The 20,053-nt window shown below is 36.2% G+C and overlaps 1 protein-coding gene across 1 annotated transcript in view; it reads left to right on the top strand.

Moving 5' to 3' along the window:
* WWC3 (WWC family member 3) overlaps positions 1-20,053 on the top strand; it is a 98,959-nt gene that overhangs the window by 34,740 nt on the left and 44,166 nt on the right. Inside the window, exons 2-6 of the mRNA XM_005516620.3 lie at positions 2,031-2,140; positions 6,835-7,038; positions 10,138-10,214; positions 12,344-12,423; positions 18,579-18,708. Of these exons, the coding sequence (XP_005516677.3) occupies positions 2,031-2,140; positions 6,835-7,038; positions 10,138-10,214; positions 12,344-12,423; positions 18,579-18,708 (601 nt within the window). The remainder of the gene's footprint in view (positions 1-2,030; positions 2,141-6,834; positions 7,039-10,137; positions 10,215-12,343; positions 12,424-18,578; positions 18,709-20,053) is intronic.

Genomic DNA, 20,053 nt, shown 5'->3' with positions numbered 1-20,053 from the left:
AACAGGCAAGCAAGTCTCATAACTCATTCCAAAGAAAATCTTGTCTATAGTGTGGTAATTTAGGAGCTCATGTCTAGACTACTTTGAGGAATTGTAAACATGATGTCTTCAGAACAAGAGCATGGGAGTTTAAGAAAAAATGCTGCACTTTGTATGCTTAATATTTGACTGAATTCAAGGGAGATCAGGAGTATTTTGGCAATATCTGGTCTGCGTGACAGATGAATTCCTGAAAGTGCATATGTTGGTTTCTAGTAACATTTTCTTTCTTGAATACAGCATCTTTGGATTTGCGTGATTACATGATGTAAACTACATATTTGTCAGTAATGGAAAATTTTTACTTTAAATAATGGTGCACAAGTTTACGTACATCTTCTTCTTAAATTGTTTGTAAGTGCTGGAGAATCAGCCAAATAGAATCAAACTATTATTTGACCTGAATAGCTTCTACTGTTGTGCAGAGCTGTTGAAACACAACATTAAAAGTAGTAAGGATTTTTATTTTTTTTTATTCTACTACACTTAATTTTGAACACTGTAATCTCAATCACTGTAAAATAGTTTCAAGAGGCAGGTAAGTCCCATTTTTCTGTTTGCTGTGTGCAAAGTTCTGTGTTCTTTGGTGGTGGTTGAATGGTGTGCTTACTGAACCATTGGACTAGGTAGAATGTAGCTATAGTAGTATTTACATAATTTGAAGTCTCTGCCACTGGATTGTTCTGATTGGCTTTATTTTGGGGTGGGAAGGGACTTCCAAGTTCAAAGACAGACATACTTAAGTTCAGACAAAATTACTGTTCCATACAGGTGATATCAGATGAAGGGCAATTATGAATCCTAATGGTCTCCATTATGTATTTGTAAGCATAGTCCAAATCTGGTGTCAGAAAGCCTTAATTGGATATTACAGCATACCAATGGAATTACAACAAACAGTATTATGCTATAGATTGTGCTCAGTTTAAGTCAGTCCCTAAATTAATGCATATATTTAATGTTTGCAAAGTTGTCATTGTTCTAGGTATTAGATGTGCCTCAACAGATATGTGAGGAAGGTGTTGTATCTATATCCCATGTGTAATTGAAATTACTTTATTAGTAGCTTTTTAGTAAATTAATTTTGTGACAGCTTTTCGAGAAAACCATTATCTTAGGGGTTAAGTAAAGATTAAAATGAATATTTGGGTAATAAACATGATTGAGCATAAAGGCTCTTATGTTTATATCCATTTATTCTTCCTAGGTTTTTATATTCTTTGTTGTTTTAGAGCAGTGTTGGTTTAGAGTCTTTCTGTATAATGTGGAACCTAGTACTTTCAATGTTGCTGTCAACACGGACATGGCTGTTTCAGTTTTCTATTACCCACTGATCTATTAAGACTTTGTCTTGCAAAAGTTGCAATATTTTAAGCTGCTAGATAGTAATGCTTATTAATCACTATTACTTATTAATTACTATTTCTGCTCTAATTGCTTCACAATTTTTCAGATATTTGTTTGTCTCTCTTCTTTTTGAGGGAGAGGATGTAATTTGGATATGTCTGGACCAAGAGAATATCATTAATAGTTGGAAATGTATAATTGAAAAGAGAAGGTCTGCTTATATAGTACTGTATTGAATTTTATGTTAATTTTTAAATGACAAGCAATTATGCTATGTTGTCACCAGAAAGAAGTTAAAACCTATAAAGCTTCTAGTAGTTTCAGCAGTGGTGAACTCCAGCTTCACATTTGTGTTCTTTGCAGCATGGGAGAAGGACTGGCAGGACTGCATGCCATTTAAATTGAATTGTTATACATAAAAACTAGAGGGAAGAAGCTTGTCTTACCTGTTTGGGGAGTATCTGTCAGCATATTTAAATGAAAATTTATTTTGAAACTGTGTGTTTGTAATTATCAGCACATTCCTAAGTAGCATAACTAGTTTTTGATCAACTGGCAAAGGTATCTTCAAAACATGTAATAACATTTAATGCATTGTAAACTCTGCACCTTTTGATTTATTTGTGTTATTTTTATTTTTACAGGATTACAAAGCCATTGACATTTGCTGACTGTGTTGGTGATGAGCTTCCTTTAGGATGGGAAACTGTTTACGATCAACAGATTGGAGTTTATTATATGGACCACATAAATCGTGAGTAGATATATGATTGTTTTGAGGAATACTAGCAAGCTGGTGTTTACTCTTGCCCCTAACTTTGCTTCCAATACCATTTGTACACCTTGTGCTACTGTGAGTAAATGTATGCAAATAATTTCTTGCAGAGTATGTTTCCTTATCTTTCATATGGGGCCATAATTGTAGTTCCATTTATAAAGAATTTTACAACCTATGATTGAGCTTTAATGTATAAAAATATTTTGGTTTGCTTGGTCAAACTGTGAAGTATTATTTATTTTGTTGTTGCTTTTTGTCAAATGTCAGAAAGATTTTTATATTTTAGTAATTAGAATTTTACATTTTGTTAAATTTGTTGTATTTCCTATTTTTCCAGTCATCCATAGTTCACTTTTCTTGATTGAAAACCAAAATACATTCTGTGAGAAGTGTGATGGTTTTTAATCAGAAACACTGTGAAATACAGTAATCTCTTCCTTGCTTAAGCAATACATGTTTTATGTTTAAATATAGTACAAAGTGTTATCAAAAAGACAACAGATGTCCCTTTTGGAAACTAATTTTGAACGCTTTCCCTTTTGGACTATTGCTGAGCTTAGTATCATCACTGTGGCACACTGGCCAGTTCTGCTTTTAAAAAAATGTCGTATCTTTATAGCTTTGTACTGCTGCTGTTACTGTTGTGCTATCATTAAGCTTCTTATCGCCATTGAGTGAATGCTTTCAGTATTGTGGGAATTGGCAGTTGGTGAGGGACTAAGAAAAGAAGAAAGTAGTTATATGGGCTGTCACAGCTATAGTAAATAGTATAATCTGAAGAACAAACATCAATACTATCTACTTGAAATCTAGTCAATTAAAAAATGAAAGTGTAGAAATAAGTTTGGGCTTCCAGCCCTCATTGGAATTACTTGTGTATTGTGGTTTCACAATTACTTGCTTAAAAAAACCCAAACAACAGAATAATATATGTTCCCATGGTATTGTTTGACCTATACAGGTACTTATTTGTTGTGAAATTTAACAAAGATCATTAAATGATAAACTTTAAACAGCTGTTAATACATTAAACACAAGGATAGATAGACAAGAAAACTCAAAGGAAATTAATACAGATTGTTGGGTAATTCATACAATAACTGTGTTAAAAAAGTATTAGTTTAAGGATCGCTGTCATGGTAACTTCAGTAATGTTGAAATTTGATAAAAAGTGAGGATTACATTGGATTATAGTAATGGAGTGCTCTTGCACCAAAGTATGTGCATGAATGCATATATTAAAAAAAAAAAAAAAAGGTATTGCCAACTCTTTTTAACTTTTTTTTTTAAAATTTGCCGCTGGTTTTAGAGTCCCTACAGAAAAATGAGTAGTGCATGAACTACTATTGCAATGCTGTGCCTTAACAAAGCTACTGTTAGGCCTCTGTGGTGGGAATAGCAATCACCATCACATGCAAAATGGTGCTTCCTTTTGCTTTTTGAATTTTGTTATTAGCAGCTTTACCACAGACTTCAAGTTTGAACTTACATAAGGGATATTAATCATTGTAGGCATGTCAGATCTGGCTTGCATTTTTTTCTATGCAACTGAGAGCAAAACTTGTAGATGAGAGTCTTTGCAAAGAGCAATTGAGTTCCCAAATGTTCAGTGGGTAGACAGAAAGAAAAGATAAATATTAATAGGTCTGGAAAAGTAAAGCTAATCATATTAGGTATGAAGTAAAGTTAATGTATGAACAGAGGGATAGAAACGTCATGGGGGCAGTGCTGAACTGAGTAAAAGGAATCATTCAACAATTAACAAGGTTGCAAAATTAGTCTCTTTCATGATAACTAATTACTTGCAGCCCACAGATATTATCCTAAATGGTAATTCAACCATCACAGTAAAATGGGTTTGTCACCCTTAGGCTAGTACAGCATTTTTATATACCAGCAAGATTTATAATAAGAGGGAAGATAGAGTTGATATTATAGCTGGATAATTATTATTCAAAAATTAGTAGGATACTAGATCCAGTTTTTAAACTGGGGGGGCAACAAAGGTACCAATCAAGACTGCATTAATTTCCTTTGTAGAAATGAGAACTAATGAGTAGACAATCACGTGCATCATGAGGTGGTGTCAGACAAGTGGCAGAGGAGGTGTAGGAGGTGGAGAAATATTTTTCTGAAATGAGTATGTCTAAGCCACTTGGAATGGAAGCTTCAGGAGAAAACATTTGAATTGCCTTTTGTGGCTGACTGGGTTAAATGCTTTATGCAGCATTAGAGTTCTGTGTTAATTGACAAAACAGAAGTGCTTCGGTGTCAAGAAATACAGTGAGAAAATGCAAGGGATAATTCAAAGAGAGTCTTTCTACTCTTACACTTACCAGGGACCTCTCATGCTTTGTGCACTCTCTCAAGCTTTTTGCCCTTGCACCTTTTAAAAGAAAACAGCAATACATCTGATTTTTTTCCAAGGCTCTTGCTATGTTTGTTTACCCAGGAAGCAAGAATAAGTTTTCTAGGCAATAGTTTTCCATTTAAACTGGAAAAAAACCAAGAAACAGAAGAATCTTCTGTAAATCTCAATGGTGCTTCCAACCCTGATCTCCATCTTGTTCTGTAAATTCAGTACTTTGTTGACACCCTTACTAAGCTGCTGTTGGCTGTTATCCAACCATTGCTTAAAAACCTTGGCAGTTGCCAGCCACAGAATTCCTTTCCCTCCTCCTCAGAGTCTTGGGAGCCTTTGAAGTCACCTCTAAGCATTTGGGCATTCCCCAGTGAGGGAATAATATATTCTCTGCATTTGTCTGGAGATGTTCTTGAGTTAATATAGTGTTTTTTAAATTGGTTGTAAAGAAATGAAGTAAGTTAATTTTATCATACAATGTAGTTTTAATCTTGTTATGTGGCAAACTTGTTTAGCAATCCAGGGCAAAGTTTCATAAACCAGAAAAAGAAGTTTTCTACCTCAGATGAATGCTGCTAGCTTTTCAGAAGACTTCTGAAATAATTCTATGAGAGATGCAGTGCCCTTAAGTACAGGATCTTAGAAGCTTAATGTGTAATAGAACATAATACCTTAGCCTGGGCTGTTTATTGAGATTAAGACTAATACACCATTCAAAGATAAAACCTGAGTCCTAGTAAGCCTGTCTGTTTTATAAATATTTACTGATTTCTCATAGTTTATATGGGGGTTTAGCAGGTTTTGGAATATTAAAATTTGCACAGATTTCAGGGGTACTAATGGACAGATCAGGTAGCAGTGGCAATAGAAGTGCCCTCAGTGAAGGGTGGGCAGCAGTCAGAACTCTGTTTTCTTCTGCTTGCCCTCCATGTAGAGAAGGATTTACAGAAACTCAACAAGCCAAAGCACATCCTGTCCTTGGCTGAGGAGCTTGTTTTGGGTCATTGGAGCCATAAGGGAATTAAAGGGGTCCCTCGGAAGTGGGGAGAAATTGTAGAACTCTAGGCACTATCTTTAATACTGTTTCAATGTGAGGAGCTGCAGGGAGAGAAAGGTACAGCTGTTAAGAGAAGATGTTATTTAGGAACCTAATCTACAAATCTCTGGAAACCCTGCTTTTTAAAGAGCTTTCTGTTTTTGTTTATATACTTTTCAGATGGCTCTCAAATGATAGAGCTGTTAGCATCACCTTGATACCTCTAGAGTTCTTAATCTGTTGGGCTCAATCTTCTGCAGTTTTGTATTTCATCACTGGCACCAATACACTGAATTATGTACGCAGGATTAATGTAAAACATAACTGACTTTCATCTCTTGGTAGGAAACCAAGTTTGGAAAAAATTGCTAGGTGCTTAGCTCCTGACTGTGCTGCAGGTTTTGCCACTACTTTGAACACTGACATTGTGTCTGCAGCAGCTTGTTACTGGTAGAGCTTCAATCAGAAATTAACATTACATTTAAACACAAGGCTTTACATGGACATCTTCATGTAAAACATATTTGTTGACTCACAAAAACCCCCAAAATGAACCAATAATTTTAGGATTTTAATGTGTGTCATCGTCAAATGTCTTTGCAACTGCAAAGAGATTGTTATGCAGTAATAGCCTTGAAAATCAATAGATATAGGAAAGATTTTTTTTTTAATTTGTTTTTGGGTTTTGTTTAAATAAAAACTCTTCTAAACCCTGGCAATGAAAAACACCAGACTGCTGTTTCTTAAGACAAAAAAGGAAAAGTGATTTAAAAGATTTATGGATTCAAGACTAAGATGCTGATTTCTCTGTTGAATTACCTTATTCTTCTTAACTGTGCAGTGGTAGCCTTTGTCCTTTGAAGATGTTACACTTGCAAAGTTGTATGCAGTATCATAGGATAATTCCAGCTATTTATAGACTTGCGGGTTAAGCTTTGAGATACCTTTCACTTTTCCTCATTGTTCTGTTTTTAGGTAGTTCTTGGAATTTTCAAGTTGGCTATGAGGGAAGGTTAGAGCCAAATTACTGTTTTCTTTGGGTTTGCACTGGTTTGTAAAGAAAAGAATAACATTTAAATGCCTTTTATATTTGAAATGGCCTTTCCTGTTCTTTCACTCTGGATCTTTCCTTCGCATCCTGACTGGAGTGATTTTGGGCACTGTAGTGTTGGGTGTGCTGGTTGAGAATAGACATTAACAAAAATAACTTGGACTTGGTAGCACAAGGTGTCATACAGTTTTATTGTAATGGTTTTACGTTTTTCTTCTTAGAGCTCACACAAATTGAGGACCCAAGGGAACAATGGAGAAGGGAGCAAGAACGCATGCTAAAGGAATATTTAATAGTTGCCCAGGAGGCACTCAATGCCAAGAAGGAGATTTACCAAATAAAGCAGCAGCGTTTTGAACTAGCCCAAGAAGAATATCAGCAATTGCACAAAATGTGTGAGGATGACAGCCGTTCCTATGCCAGCTGTGAGTTTACTATCTTTATTTCATTTTACCCACCTGCCCTCACAAGATGTGGTGTAAGAAATAGTGTGAAGTATTTCCGACACCTGATTCTTCTCTGAATGAAGGTCCTGACTGCAGCAGTGAGGTGCTCTGCTTTGACTCTGCAATTCAGTGTCTCCCAATTTGTCTATTACAACAAGAGATTTAACATTTAATAGGGATAAATGTTAACATTAAAAAGGGATGTAACATTAAACAGGCATATATCCCAGCTGGTATTTCTACCCATCTTGGAGCCAGCTGTAGTGATGCTGCCTGCAAGGCAACAAAGGGCTGAAGGTTGCTATACCAGCTGCCTACATGCACTCCTAAACTCAAAGCTTGTTTTCCCCTTAACATGGGAGGGAGCCATCACCTTAGGGTAAACCTTCTGTGGATCCATAGCCAGTTTAGCAAATTTTATGAAGAGTTAGTGGCAAGCTGTTGTGTTCAGGAGTACCTCTGACTGTGAACTAGGAAACAGTATTTCATTAGTTCACCTCATTCTTGAGTGCCAGCCTGTGATACTTACGTTGGTGATACAGAGCTTTGATTTCCTGCCCTTTTCATTCTTCAAATGACTCTGGTAGCTTGGAGTAGATGATACACTTTTTCTGAATTCTGAAGATGTTGCACCACTGTCATAGGTGTTGGCTGGTGCAGTAAGAAAAGGTGTCTTTGTCAAAGAGTCAACCGAGCTAGTTCAGAGAAGTGGATATACCCAACAGCCACATGGAAATAGAGTGGAGTTTTACTGGGTTTAACTGGCGTTTTTCAGTGGCTGTACAGTGTACAACCATTTTAACTGCAGGTTTGCTGTTAAATGCCAAGGATTTAATAAGAATGGGAAGCTTTGCTTTAGCCTCTTCTAAAAATGTTCAAGAAATCTGACTGTGGAAGGGGGCTTACAGCAGGTGTCTGGATAGAAGCATTTAGCTACTGATTCAGTGGTATTTATTAATCCAAGGTAATTCATACATTGCCAAAATTCTGAATAAAAGATGTTTTCTAGAGCTGAGGTGTCCCAGATGGTTTGGACCAACTACTCTGTTACTGTTGAACTGGGATTCTCATCTTCTTGTTCGGTTTATGTATATGTATTCTGTGAATCAGTCTGTGACATAACTGAACAGTTGTGACTAGTCCTATTTCCCCTCCTCATGTTCAAGTTTTTGAAGAAGTAGCACGATCTTTTCCTTTTAAGAAAGCTGTTTTTTTTTTTTAAAATAAACTATTGTTTAAAGTGTGTTTAACAACTATTGAAAGACTTGGAATAGAGTAAAAGATAGTGTCATGCCTATTTTTTGAGATGTATAAAATCTAAATCAACATTTATTACTTTCTTGAACCTTGGGCTTTTTGGTTTTTTAAAATTTGCAGTAGTTCTGTGGGATATTTTGTTGAATTACTTCAGCTCAATATACAGAAAGAAGCTTTCGTTGAAGATGAAAATATACTAGAAAAATATAACATCTTTCATATTTTTGAAGCTCTTAGAAAAATAAGGTATTTGAAACAGCAACAAAATATGACTGAAAATGACAAAATTGAGGGTTATCTGTTATGAAAGCAAATGCTATGTCAATTTACTTACGTTTCTCAATCTTCTCATAATTGGGGTTTTGTAGGTATATCTGGAGTTGATAATGAAAATCCCTAAGACCAATAACATAAAACCATTCACTTGTTTTCAAGTGGAAAAATACTACTTTTCTACAGATGTTTTAATATATTTTATATTGGTTTAAGATCATATGCATCTGTTTTGAGAAAATGGGATGGGCTGATTACTCAGATGATTTTTTAAAATTTTTTTTAAAATATCCTTTTGGGGGTTAATCATGCTGTGAACTCAAGATTCCCAAAAGCTTCTTCTCCACTTGTTTTTCTTAATTTGTCTCCTCCACTACACTGTGAGGTGCTTGCTTCTCCTTTTATTGTACAGAAATATTAGGCTTCTAATTCTAGTGCAATTACATTACTGAAGTTGGATGCTCATTTATCTTTGCCTCTACCACCACTTGTTTCAAGTTCCTGCACTAAAAGAACTAAAACTTCACAAAGAGTTTTCCTCCACTTTGCTTGTGGTTGCTGCCATTAAATCAGCGTCGTGTGCTTATGAGTGGGAGGTGGTGTGAGCTCAGTGGTTGTGGGTTGGCAGGGTGATGCCCATGAAGCAGTTTTGTGACTCAGTTGTGATCAGCACCATTTAAAAATAAAATAAAAAACACAGAAAATTCTGGATTTAGAGAATTATGAATTAGTCCAGGCATGACTACTCATTTTGGCAAGTTCCTGCATGCTCGACATGACCTTGACATTGCAGTATTCTTTTGAGAGTCGAAGGGCCCAGTGCAGCTCCAGACACGGGTATGGGTTTCAGTGCAGAAGCCTTCAGCTCTGCAAAAGGATGGAAGGTCTGACAGCACAACCCCATTCATTCATATACCAGGCATTTTTCAGTGGGCCAGTGCTGCCTTGAATGGCTCACTCCATAAATCATGGTTGCTCTTACCCAGTCTATCCTCTAGGACCTTTACTTAACCTATGTAGGCTTTAGTTTGTAATGCCACAGGCTTGACATCGTTGCCTGGCTGTAGATACCCTGTGTTAAGAGCTCTCTTGCTAGGGTTGATTTGTATTTCAGTTCCCTACACTGTTGCTTTAGAAGGCAGCTTCTTTCCCTAGCTGGTATAATTTTGTTCTGACAGTAATTTTTTTTAACTTTAGTCCCTATTGTACTGTTAATTCAGTGTACCTAGGAAGTAACTAGTAATTGCTAATATTACACAAATTTCTTGCATCAGTAGATGCCACCATCCTATCATAGAAGCTCATTGTTTTTAGGAAATATGGGGTGCTGCTATATGCAATTTTTGTTGTTGTTCAGGACAAAAAAAAAATAAATTTCAGGTGGGCCGAATGGAAATCTTCAGCTTTACTTCAGCACAGAGGATAATTTTAGAACCTAGTGACTTGTAAGAAAAAGAATTAATGTAATGGTTTATTATATAGTGCTGCGTCTTAACAATTATATTAAAGAAGGGGGAAAAAGTAAAATACTGTTTTCCATCTGTTTAGCATTCTCTGGATTTTCAGCTAATACCAAGTATGACCCATATCAGATTAAAGCAGAAATAGCCAGCCGTCGTGACAGAGTGAGTAATCTTTTTTTCATTTTGTAAAAATATGAAATAGGCATGGGGAAGGGAGGGAGGGTCTGTTCTTCTTTTACTTCAGCATGTTTGCTGATAGTTGCATGCATTTATAAAAATACAGTATTGAAAAGTACTTTTTTATTCTAACCTGTTGCTTTATTAAAACAGCTCTATATTGACTACACTTGGGTGACTTGAGAAATAATTATTTCACCATGTTGCAAGTGCAAACACTTCTGTCACAGATGTCAGAGGCAAGCTCAGCAAGGTTTTCAGAAATTGCTTTCTCTCTACAAACTGCCACAAGTAGTAAATGCTCTGCAGCCAGATTCTTTCAAACCCACTGTCTTCATACCATTTACCCATTTTCAGCGAGGTTCTGCTGGCCTGTAGGTTTAGCCACTTATTTGGAAATCTCTTCACAGTTCAGTAGACCTATTGGCCAAATAGAATTTTCCAGCTGATTGGCCAGAGCTCTTTTATGAGGAGAGGGAAATTCAAGTATTCTGACAATGATAGGCAGTTCTGTAACAAAAATGTTCCTTATTTATATATTTAAAAAAAAAAAATAGAGTCATGGTTTTGATAAATAAGTATTTTAAAAAATACTTATCCTTGCAGGATAGCGTTCCATTTTTGTTATAGCGACCACTTTTCACATGAGCGCCTCTGAAAATAAATCCCGTTCACCACCCTTCAAAGGCATTTATTCTCTCTGCATATATTTATTACATGCTGACTAGTGTTTTCTTGTTTTACATACTCTAAATGTCAGCATATTCTAAACAAGAAAACAAGCCTTATTTAATATTTGAAGAAAACAAACAAGGTTTTCACTTATGACTATTTTCTTCTCTTCCTCCTTAAAACAAAATGACCTACAATATGCATAAAATAGTATGTTCAAGTGACTTTGTGAATAGGCATTGAGTTGTTTCAGGAAATAGAATGAAATAGGCACCATAAAGTTTTTATGTACATGATATTAGTGTTGCACTTTCTCATTTTACCTTTGGTGAATGTTAAAGGAGCTGGTGAGGGTATAGGAGGGGGCTGGTGCCATGAATTTTGATGAAAGGGAGAGAACTGTGCAGGGTGGTGGGACTTCTGACAGTCCTGGTTTGCATCCTGGTACTGGTGCAAAGCCCCTTGCTCTTGGAATAGAGCTGAAGAAAAAGATGATTTTTATTACTCTTTTTTTTTCTTAATCTGTTTTTTAATGATCTTGTCATTTATTGGTGTACATGTGAAAATCGAGAGTGCTCTGGGTAAAGTCTAGAAAATATGCTCTTTGGTAGCTTAAGAAGAGAGAGCTTTTTTTCTTCCAGCCCTGCCCCTCCTGGGGCTCACAGCTCAGTTTTAGCCTCACTACCACATACCAAAACAACCCTGTTCCCCTCATTTGTCTGCTGTCCCTTGCATTCCCCTCCTGCTATTGCCTTCAGTTATCTGTCAGCTTTGGAGGGCAAGAAGCTGTTTCTTTGCAGGTCATTCTTGGCTCTTCCATGGTCTGCATAACCTACTCAGGTAACTGTTTCCATAAAACCACAAGAATAGGTTTTTTGAGACATCTTTGCTATGTCACTTGATTTGTGCTCATTAGTTGGATCAAGATAATTGACAAGGGGTTGAGAGGGCAGGATGATATGAAAATAACTGTAGAAAGCTAGGCTGCCATTTCTGGGAGAGAGAACAGTTTTGCTGCCAGTAATTTTGTTTTCCTGGATTGAAAAATTAATAAATAGCATTTATTTATTTATTTATTTATTTATTTTAAAGTTGACTAAAGAATTGAAGACAGTTAAGAGGTATCTTTGCTACAAAGGGAGAAGAAAGTTTATATGGATTGAAACTTGCTAACTGTTAGCATAAGCTATTGAAGAAAGAAACCTGATGGAATAGATGAGGAAATTGGTATTTCAAAAGCTGAATGTTTTGGCTGCTGTTGGGCCTTATGATATTTAAGAAAGTCTTCTGTTATTTTAGGGCAAAATTTTAAAGCAAAAAAAGAGAAATTATTACTTCTAGTTCTTTAAAGCAGCTTAAGATTTTGTATTTTAAAAACAATTATTTTTATCATGTAAGTTACTGTTGCTTATTTTTACTTTTAATTACTTTATATTATTCAGCTTTCTAGGCTGAAACGAGAATTGGCACAGATGAAGCAGGAGTTGCAATATAAAGAAAAAGGAGTGGAAACTCTGCAAGAGTAAGTTAAGAGTTTGTGGGAGGATCTTCTGTTGGGGTTGTTTTTTTTTTATTTGCCTTCCAATAAATTTCATAGAAAAGTGTTGTCAAAAACAAAATGTGAAATGCTGTGCTTCAGACTTTTTGCTGTGATGGTGATGCAGAGTGAGAACAATGTGAAAGGATGGAAGAAGAGTTAGAATTGGTTGGAGTTGTGATTTTGTAGGTTCACATACAATAATAGCTTTATGGGCCATGTTCTTTAACTCTTTCTCAAGATGTTGCCAAACTGGAATAAGATTTTAAAAAATATTTCCTGAATATGTTTTGGAGATAACGACTGCCTGGAGCACAGCCCAAAGCAGCATGCTGTAGTTTCCCCGTGGCAGTACCAAGGCTTTCTGGCTGGGCACATAACTTTCCTTAGGGGGATTTTTGTGCACCACAACACTGCTTCTCCCTGTTATGGTCAGGCCATCTCATTCTGCACTGTAGGGCTGTTTTGTGTTTGTACTGTAAATCTAGTGCTCTGTGAGACCTTGGATTGCATTGCATGTGTGCAAAATGTTTGCATGTAAATGTGACTCCTTGTCTCCTCCCACTAAGGAAAGGAAGCTCAGGGCAATTTGCCACTGCTCCCAGGGCTATTGGGCAGCCCTGTTCTGTTTCCTGCATGCTCAGTGGTGTAAAAAGTTGTGAAATGTGGTGGTGACCCTCTCCCTGCTACTCTTTCTGCAGGCCATATGATGGGAAGGGAACTGCGTGACTTCCATCTGTATGTTGCTTAGTCACCTACACACATAGCTTGTACACGGCATGCCCAGTGGGATAGGGAGAGAGGTTGCCAGGCCATGAAAAAGTTATGGCTTCTCGATATCTTCAGCAAGACCAGTGGCTAGACCAAGAGCTGGAACAGCACTTGTATCCACCTTGGATATGTAGCAGTGCATTTAGAAACCTTGGCCTTTTTTCCAGCATGCACGTGAACAAACTGCCTAATGCAGAAGCTTCCTGAAAATGTTGGAACTGTTGCATGTCTAATGCATTTTGCAACATAAGTGCAGCAGCTGCAGAAATATTTTGAAGCTTTGGATTTATTGCATTGGCACTACAAAGCATGGGCTTTCACTTCAGGAATTCTGATGAAATTCCAGGGATCCTGGAGCACTTAGGGTACTTACTTTCCAATTTTGATTGGTACTACAATAACAAAACAAATTAAAGGAAGATTCTAATATTTAACTTTTGAAAAAGGAGTAACCCATGCACTTAATATTTTTGTTTTCTTTATAACAAAGTTTTCTGTTTTTTTTTTTTTTTTAAACAAGGCTCTTTTGTTTTATAGTGCATTTAGAAAGTTTCTTTAGAAGAGTGTGCATTTAGAAGAAAACTTGTTCAACTAAAATACCAAAATTCTTAACTGGCAGATACAATGTAATAATTTTCAGGCATAAATGTTTTTTTAGTGAAGCATTTAGAGATAGTTGGGGGAGTTAGTAATGCATGATATTAACTGAAGAATTGTAAAATAAAGCACTCAAAGTATTTGCAGTTTCAATATACTAGGTAATATTTTAAATATAGTCAGAGTCTTGGTTTGGTGGCCTAGATATGTAAACAGTAATGGAACAAAAACAATTTTGTCTTATAATTTTTAATCATATTTTCTTTGAGTAGGAATTGCTATGCCTTTTCTGCTTTTTTGTTTTCTTTCTCTTGGTTATTGGGTTATTTTAAGGGTATAGGTTCAATTATTTTATAAAAGGATTGACCACTTGACTAGGATGATGAAAGTATGTGAAGTCCATTTGAAATTCAAGATTGTTTTAATTAGTATAATTCATTTAAGATCATCCAGCAAAGTAGTGTAACTTTTTGAAAAGTAAAGTCTGCAAATGATTAAGAATACAAATGTTAGTCTTGGACTATAGCCCAAGTTGAGTTGCCCGTGCTCCAGGATGGGGTTATAGGAGAGACATTCAAGAGAGGAACTATTTTAAAACATATCTGATTAGTCAGTGGTCACTCCAATCACATAGTTTAAAAGTTCAGGCATGACAGTTCAGTGCTTCAGTGTTGCTCTTTGCTGCTGCTGCTACGATCGCCCTCTGTCCCACTGGTGCACTGCATGGCATTTTTTGCTTGCTGGAGCTGGGGAGAACCTTTTGCCTGTTGTGTGTTACCTGGAGCTGAGCTCTGCTCTCTGCATTGACTTCTTCACTTGTGAAAGAGACTTGTGGTTTTGTTTTGTGCTTTTAAGTGTTTTTTTGTTTTTTTTTAATTTGCCCTTCTGTTGAGATACATGCACTTTCTTGGGGAGTATTTTCCTTCTAGGAGGAAGTGAGCCAATTTGGAGAGTATTTAACTAACAACTGAAGAGAGGAGCTTCTCTCACCCCCTTATGTAGTCAGTAGACAAATTAGCCTGAAAGCCTAACTGTGCTCTAGGCTGTCCCTGTGCAATCTCTCCTCTACCCTCCTGTATTTGTTGGGAGAGGGGTCACTCAAGTCAAGTGCCAAAGGTGAAGTAGTTTAGTTTTTCCATATCCTCGAAGTAAGTATATTGTCTAAAAAGAAATTCATTGCTCCTTCTTTAAAACAAAATGCTGGGGTTTTTGCTCTGTCCACTCCCTACCCCACTTCCCCTTCCTCTTTAAAGTTTATTGCATTTCAGACATTTCCCACTTCTGTTACGTTTTCTAAATTTTTTGGTCTGCGTCATCTTCCTTCTTGTGCTAAGTCAAATCTTCAAGTAACTGCCAAACTGCAAAAGGCATGTATCCTGTTCATGTTTTTTAAAGGCATGTACATCACTTTATTTCAAGTGTAAGCCAAGAACAACATTAGGAGCCGTCAAACTTTGTGCTTTACATCTGGCTGAATGTTTGCTTTGAAAGTATTACCAAAATGGCATCACGTGCAGATACTGGAGCTTGCTGCCAGGTGACTGTTTGTGCTGTCTTTGCTTGGTATAGCTCTCAGAGAAGAGACAGCTTTTATGGAGAGGGCAATTGGATTGCTCAGTATTTCCATCATTTTATGTTCCTGTCAGATTCAAATGCCTTTGTCAAATGCAAATCTCTTACATTGACATTTTCCATACAATATCTGCCTTGGACTGTGTTTTGTTTTCTGTTCTTTAGTTTTAGTAAAATGGCTTAACCATCTTTGAGGAGAATGAAAAGAAAACAAAACCACAAAACAACTATAAAAGTGGAGATGTGATTGGGGGTGGTTCGGTATCTCTACAACTTCAGTACTGTCAGAATTCCAATATTAATAGAGCTGCAGCTTTTTATCGGGACCCTGCTTTCTACAGTTTCATCTAAATTTGTCAATGTTGTGTGATAAAATTTAGACATGGGTTTATGTTTGCCCAGTGGAGACTTTGTAGAGCTCACTGTTCAAAGCCTGCAAAGATCCCCACCCTGCAAGGTGGTGTACCTCGGCCTTCTCCAGCATCTTTGCCCTGAGGTGCGTCTGATCCTGTCACGGTCCAGACTTACAGGGTTAAATATGAGCCTATTCTTGAACAAATTCCTTCCCCTGGCCTGACAGCACGGACTGAGAAGGAGGAGCAGTTCCTTCTCCCCTGTGTTTTCAGTGACCCTACTGCTCCCCGGCAGGAATTTTGGAGGAAGAAGGCATTTAGCAACAAAGGAAATGAAAACTTGGCCAGTTGGCCAGGAGAGCAGAATGAATACTGTGAGAAGTTAGGAGGAACAGGGAATTAGGACTGGCTAAGCAATTTGTAGCTACAGACTAATTTAGAGATTAGGAGATCCAACAAAAACTTTAAAATTAGATTTTCGCTCAGGTACAGGCCTGTGCTTTGGTGGAGGAAAATGGGGGAACATGGAATCTGCCCTGTAGGACTGAAATGATGACAGACATATTAATATTCCGTGTATCCTAGAAACATCTTCATATCCTTACAGTCTTGCATATTAGTTGAATATTCTTGCTATTCATACAAAGGTCTGATCTATGTTTGTATCATGCTGTTTTACATTAGTAAAATGGAAGACTTCTGTTAACTCTATGGCTTTCAGAAATAGATGTTTATAAAAAGGAAAAGAATTAACAGACAATAAATAACAGGTAATTTTGTAAGCTACTGTAGTCAGTTTGGGTTGACAGCAATACTGATTTAAGCCTAAATATTTTTGGCAGTTAGGAACTTCTCTGATTCTTTCTTTAAACAAATATCAATTCATTAGCTGGGCTCCAAAGTTGCATCCAGGAACATGAATATGTGGATAACTCTGGACAGAAATCTGGTTAAAATGAAATAATTTCCTTTTCCTGAAATGCCACCTTAGTCCTGGCAAACGGTAAAATGAGCAGTTGTGTAGAAGCATTTTCATGTCTAATATTTGAACATAGTTCTTAACATTACAGTTACCTTCAAATAAAAATGTGTTATCTTTTTAATGTGATTTTTAATTAATTGGATTAGTTATTTTACCTTGGTTTTATCTGCTCAGTATTTTAACTAAAAATTAGCGAAGACTCAAGGAAACGTTTTGAAAACAAAAACAAACCAACAAACCCCCAGCTTTAACACACATGACATGTAAGTCCTTTCTTGTTCTTGAGCCAGTATTCATAAAAGATTGTTTTCTTATGTAACTTGGGAAAATTTGTCTTCAAAGAAAAATACTGAGATTCAGACTTACTTTGTGTTGTCTCCAAAACCAGTAACTGTCAGAAAAAACCCAAACAATTTAAAACTATAGAAATCAACCTATTTTTTCCCTAAATATTGTGAGGCACACAATAAAACCACAGGATTTTCATTTACCCCTTTTGATTTTTCATTTTAATGTTTTAATTTTAAAGCAACTAATCAGATGTAAGTGGAATTGTGCTGCTTGTATTTTAACTGGCAGAACTTGTTGAGAGACTGTTGTTGACACTTGTAGTTTAATCTGTCTTGATACTTGTTGGTCTCAATATTTAATTATTATAGAAGATTATTTATCTTCTTCTGTATGTATAGTATACCATCTCCTACTACATATTTTTATAGATTGATGTCCTTTGTGGTGAATGATGTGTGTTTTTGTCTTTAATTCTGTTAACCTGACATACCTTTTCCTGAAGCTGTTTGTTCTTAGCATTGGTCTAGTGACTTTTACACTTACCACCTTTTCTCTGGATACATTCTTTTTAAGCTAGATTAACAGGAAAATTGATTTTTTCCATATTTTAATGGGAACTTTACATGATTTTCAGTAATTGCTGTAAATAACCTATTAAAGCCCCATAACCATTTGCTTTAAATACAAGACCAAATAGTTCTTCTGGTAAGTTCACTATAGGCTTTTGTCTTATTATTTATCTATAAATTGAAGGAAATTATCAAGATGATACACTGGGCTAGTCTTCTGCATCCTGATATGTTGTCCTTTACTGTTGTGGAATGTTAGAAAAAAAGTTGAAAACTCAACCAGTGGGTGTTCCCCTTGAGACATTTGAATATGTCAGGATGGAAACATTAGTATTACTTCAGTCTTATATCATGACTAGTGCTCTTGCTTCTTGCCTAAAGATTTAAAATCTTCTGGGATGTTCCCACATCATGTTTTTCAGTGCAGAATGATAATGTCTTACAGATATTTCATGGAAAAATATATTCAAAGAGGCCTATAATGGCAGGAAAGCATTTGCAATAAAATTTTAGGCATTAAAATTTTCTTCCTGAGAAAATGAAATGCCTTTGTTAGAAAGTTGCTAAAGCAGGATCAAGTAGAAGCCCTGGAAGAGATACTGCAGTGTGTGATGCTGCATGAAAAATATGACAGCTAGACTGCTTATTCAGCAGTACTGCTCAATAGCAACTCAACAGTAACTGTTCAGTTACTACCATCTATGTCAGTTTTAGATTCATTTTACTTTTGGTGCATGAAATCACCCACAGACATTACTCATAACTAAGCTCTGCATTAGGATATTAAACCCAGGAAATTTGTTGGTTCTGCAGAACCTGGGTAGATAATTGCTTTGCTCTGTCTTTAGAGTGGACTTGGCACTGAGTGCTGTGTTAATTCCAAGTATAGTAACATTTTATTCCTGGAAATGAAGTGGTACATGAATAAACAAGAGGTCTTAAAAAGTCTGTGTGCTTTCTAATTATGTGAAATCTCCTGAATTTGTCTTAATGTATTTTCAACAGGATTGATCGTAAGATGTCAAATGCTCATACAAATTACAGACTGGATGAAGCACAAGCTATAATGAGTGAACTTCGAACCATAAAGAAAGCTATATGCACAGGTGAAAAAGAAAGGCAGGACCTTATGCAGGTAAAAAATACGCTACTGAGCTACTTAATAGTAGTAAGCTATCTCTGTTTACTTGCTTGGGGTTGCATTGGGTTTACCAAGTTTAAATAAGAAAGTAGGATGGCCTAAACTGATTTTTCTGTTTGACAGTTACCACAATAGCAAGCAATTCAAAAAAGGTAAGTAGTCATTGTCTATACTGTGAGCACAAGACTTCATATGCATTTCATATTTTCATCTTAAGTAATGTAGTTAACTATGTTTCATTTAGCTCAGTGTTTTCATTGAATATAGCTTTCTGTTGTTGCTATGTTGATGGCTGCTGTGTAGTAATTACACTGTATTAAGAAAAAGCCTTTGTGATTTCCAGTATTTGTTTATCATTTTGTTTTATGTCTCTTTGTATTACCTGTAATGAAGTAGGATTGAGTGTTCATGTGCTAGAATGTTTATTCTTGTGTTAACCATGTTTTTCCCTTCATCTATATTTCACCAAACTGGATCTTTGTCACTGTCACACTTTTTTGCTCCAAACTCTCCCAGTTTTAGAGTACATCAAGGCTCATGTTAGTTTCAAAATGTTCTGGCAAAGTGTGAATAAATACAATGTATACACAAGCTTGAAATTGATGAATTAAAGAATGAGGATTGAGGGGAGATACGTACCTGAGTAATGGTGTAACTGTTGAATAGATTCTGTGCCCTGCCTCAAGGTCTCAGTTGCATGTCTGTGTTGTTAATGCGATAGGAGCTTGATCAAAGAATAATGAGCCCCTCTTACCACAGGGACTTCCCTACAGACTTGCTTAAATATGCTGCATATACAGAGAGGTGATAAGGACAGTTCTTTTCATGCAGTCTTCAAATACTTGTTTGGAAAAAGGCATCTTTGTTACCTATAGTTCTGGGACCATAATAAATTATGTTGCCATGCAATCATTTTCTTTCAGATTTCTCTGCATTAGTGTTTTTCATGGTTTTATGGTTTTTTTTTTTTTTTTTCCAGTTACTAAATTATATGAGACATTTATAATCTACATATAATGAATTTCCATAGTTATGCAATTATTTAGTCTCCAATGCAATATACAAAGACCATCTTATGGACCACAAATCCTTGCTCAAGTAGACAGAACACTGAAGTCACTATGAAAAGTTTCTGCCTTGGCAACTTTTAACGTATTTGTTATTTTGGGCTGGGCAAGTTTTAAAGTGATTCTAACTCTTCCACATGCCTGGCTAGCAAGAAGTGATTAGAAAGGCAGTTCTTCATGGATGCAATAACACACATTTTAGGAAACTAACTGGTAATATAAGGACTTATGTGTGAGATCTTGGAGCAGTTTAACTACTGGCCTTGTTTTTA

Source organism: Pseudopodoces humilis, chromosome 2, assembly GCF_049639895.1.
Source record: "Pseudopodoces humilis isolate 2021_Gansu_Grassland_sample_001 chromosome 2, ASM4963989v1, whole genome shotgun sequence".
Taxonomy (NCBI): domain Eukaryota; kingdom Metazoa; phylum Chordata; class Aves; order Passeriformes; family Paridae; genus Pseudopodoces; species Pseudopodoces humilis.
This window is presented reverse-complemented; position numbering and strand designations above follow the sequence as displayed.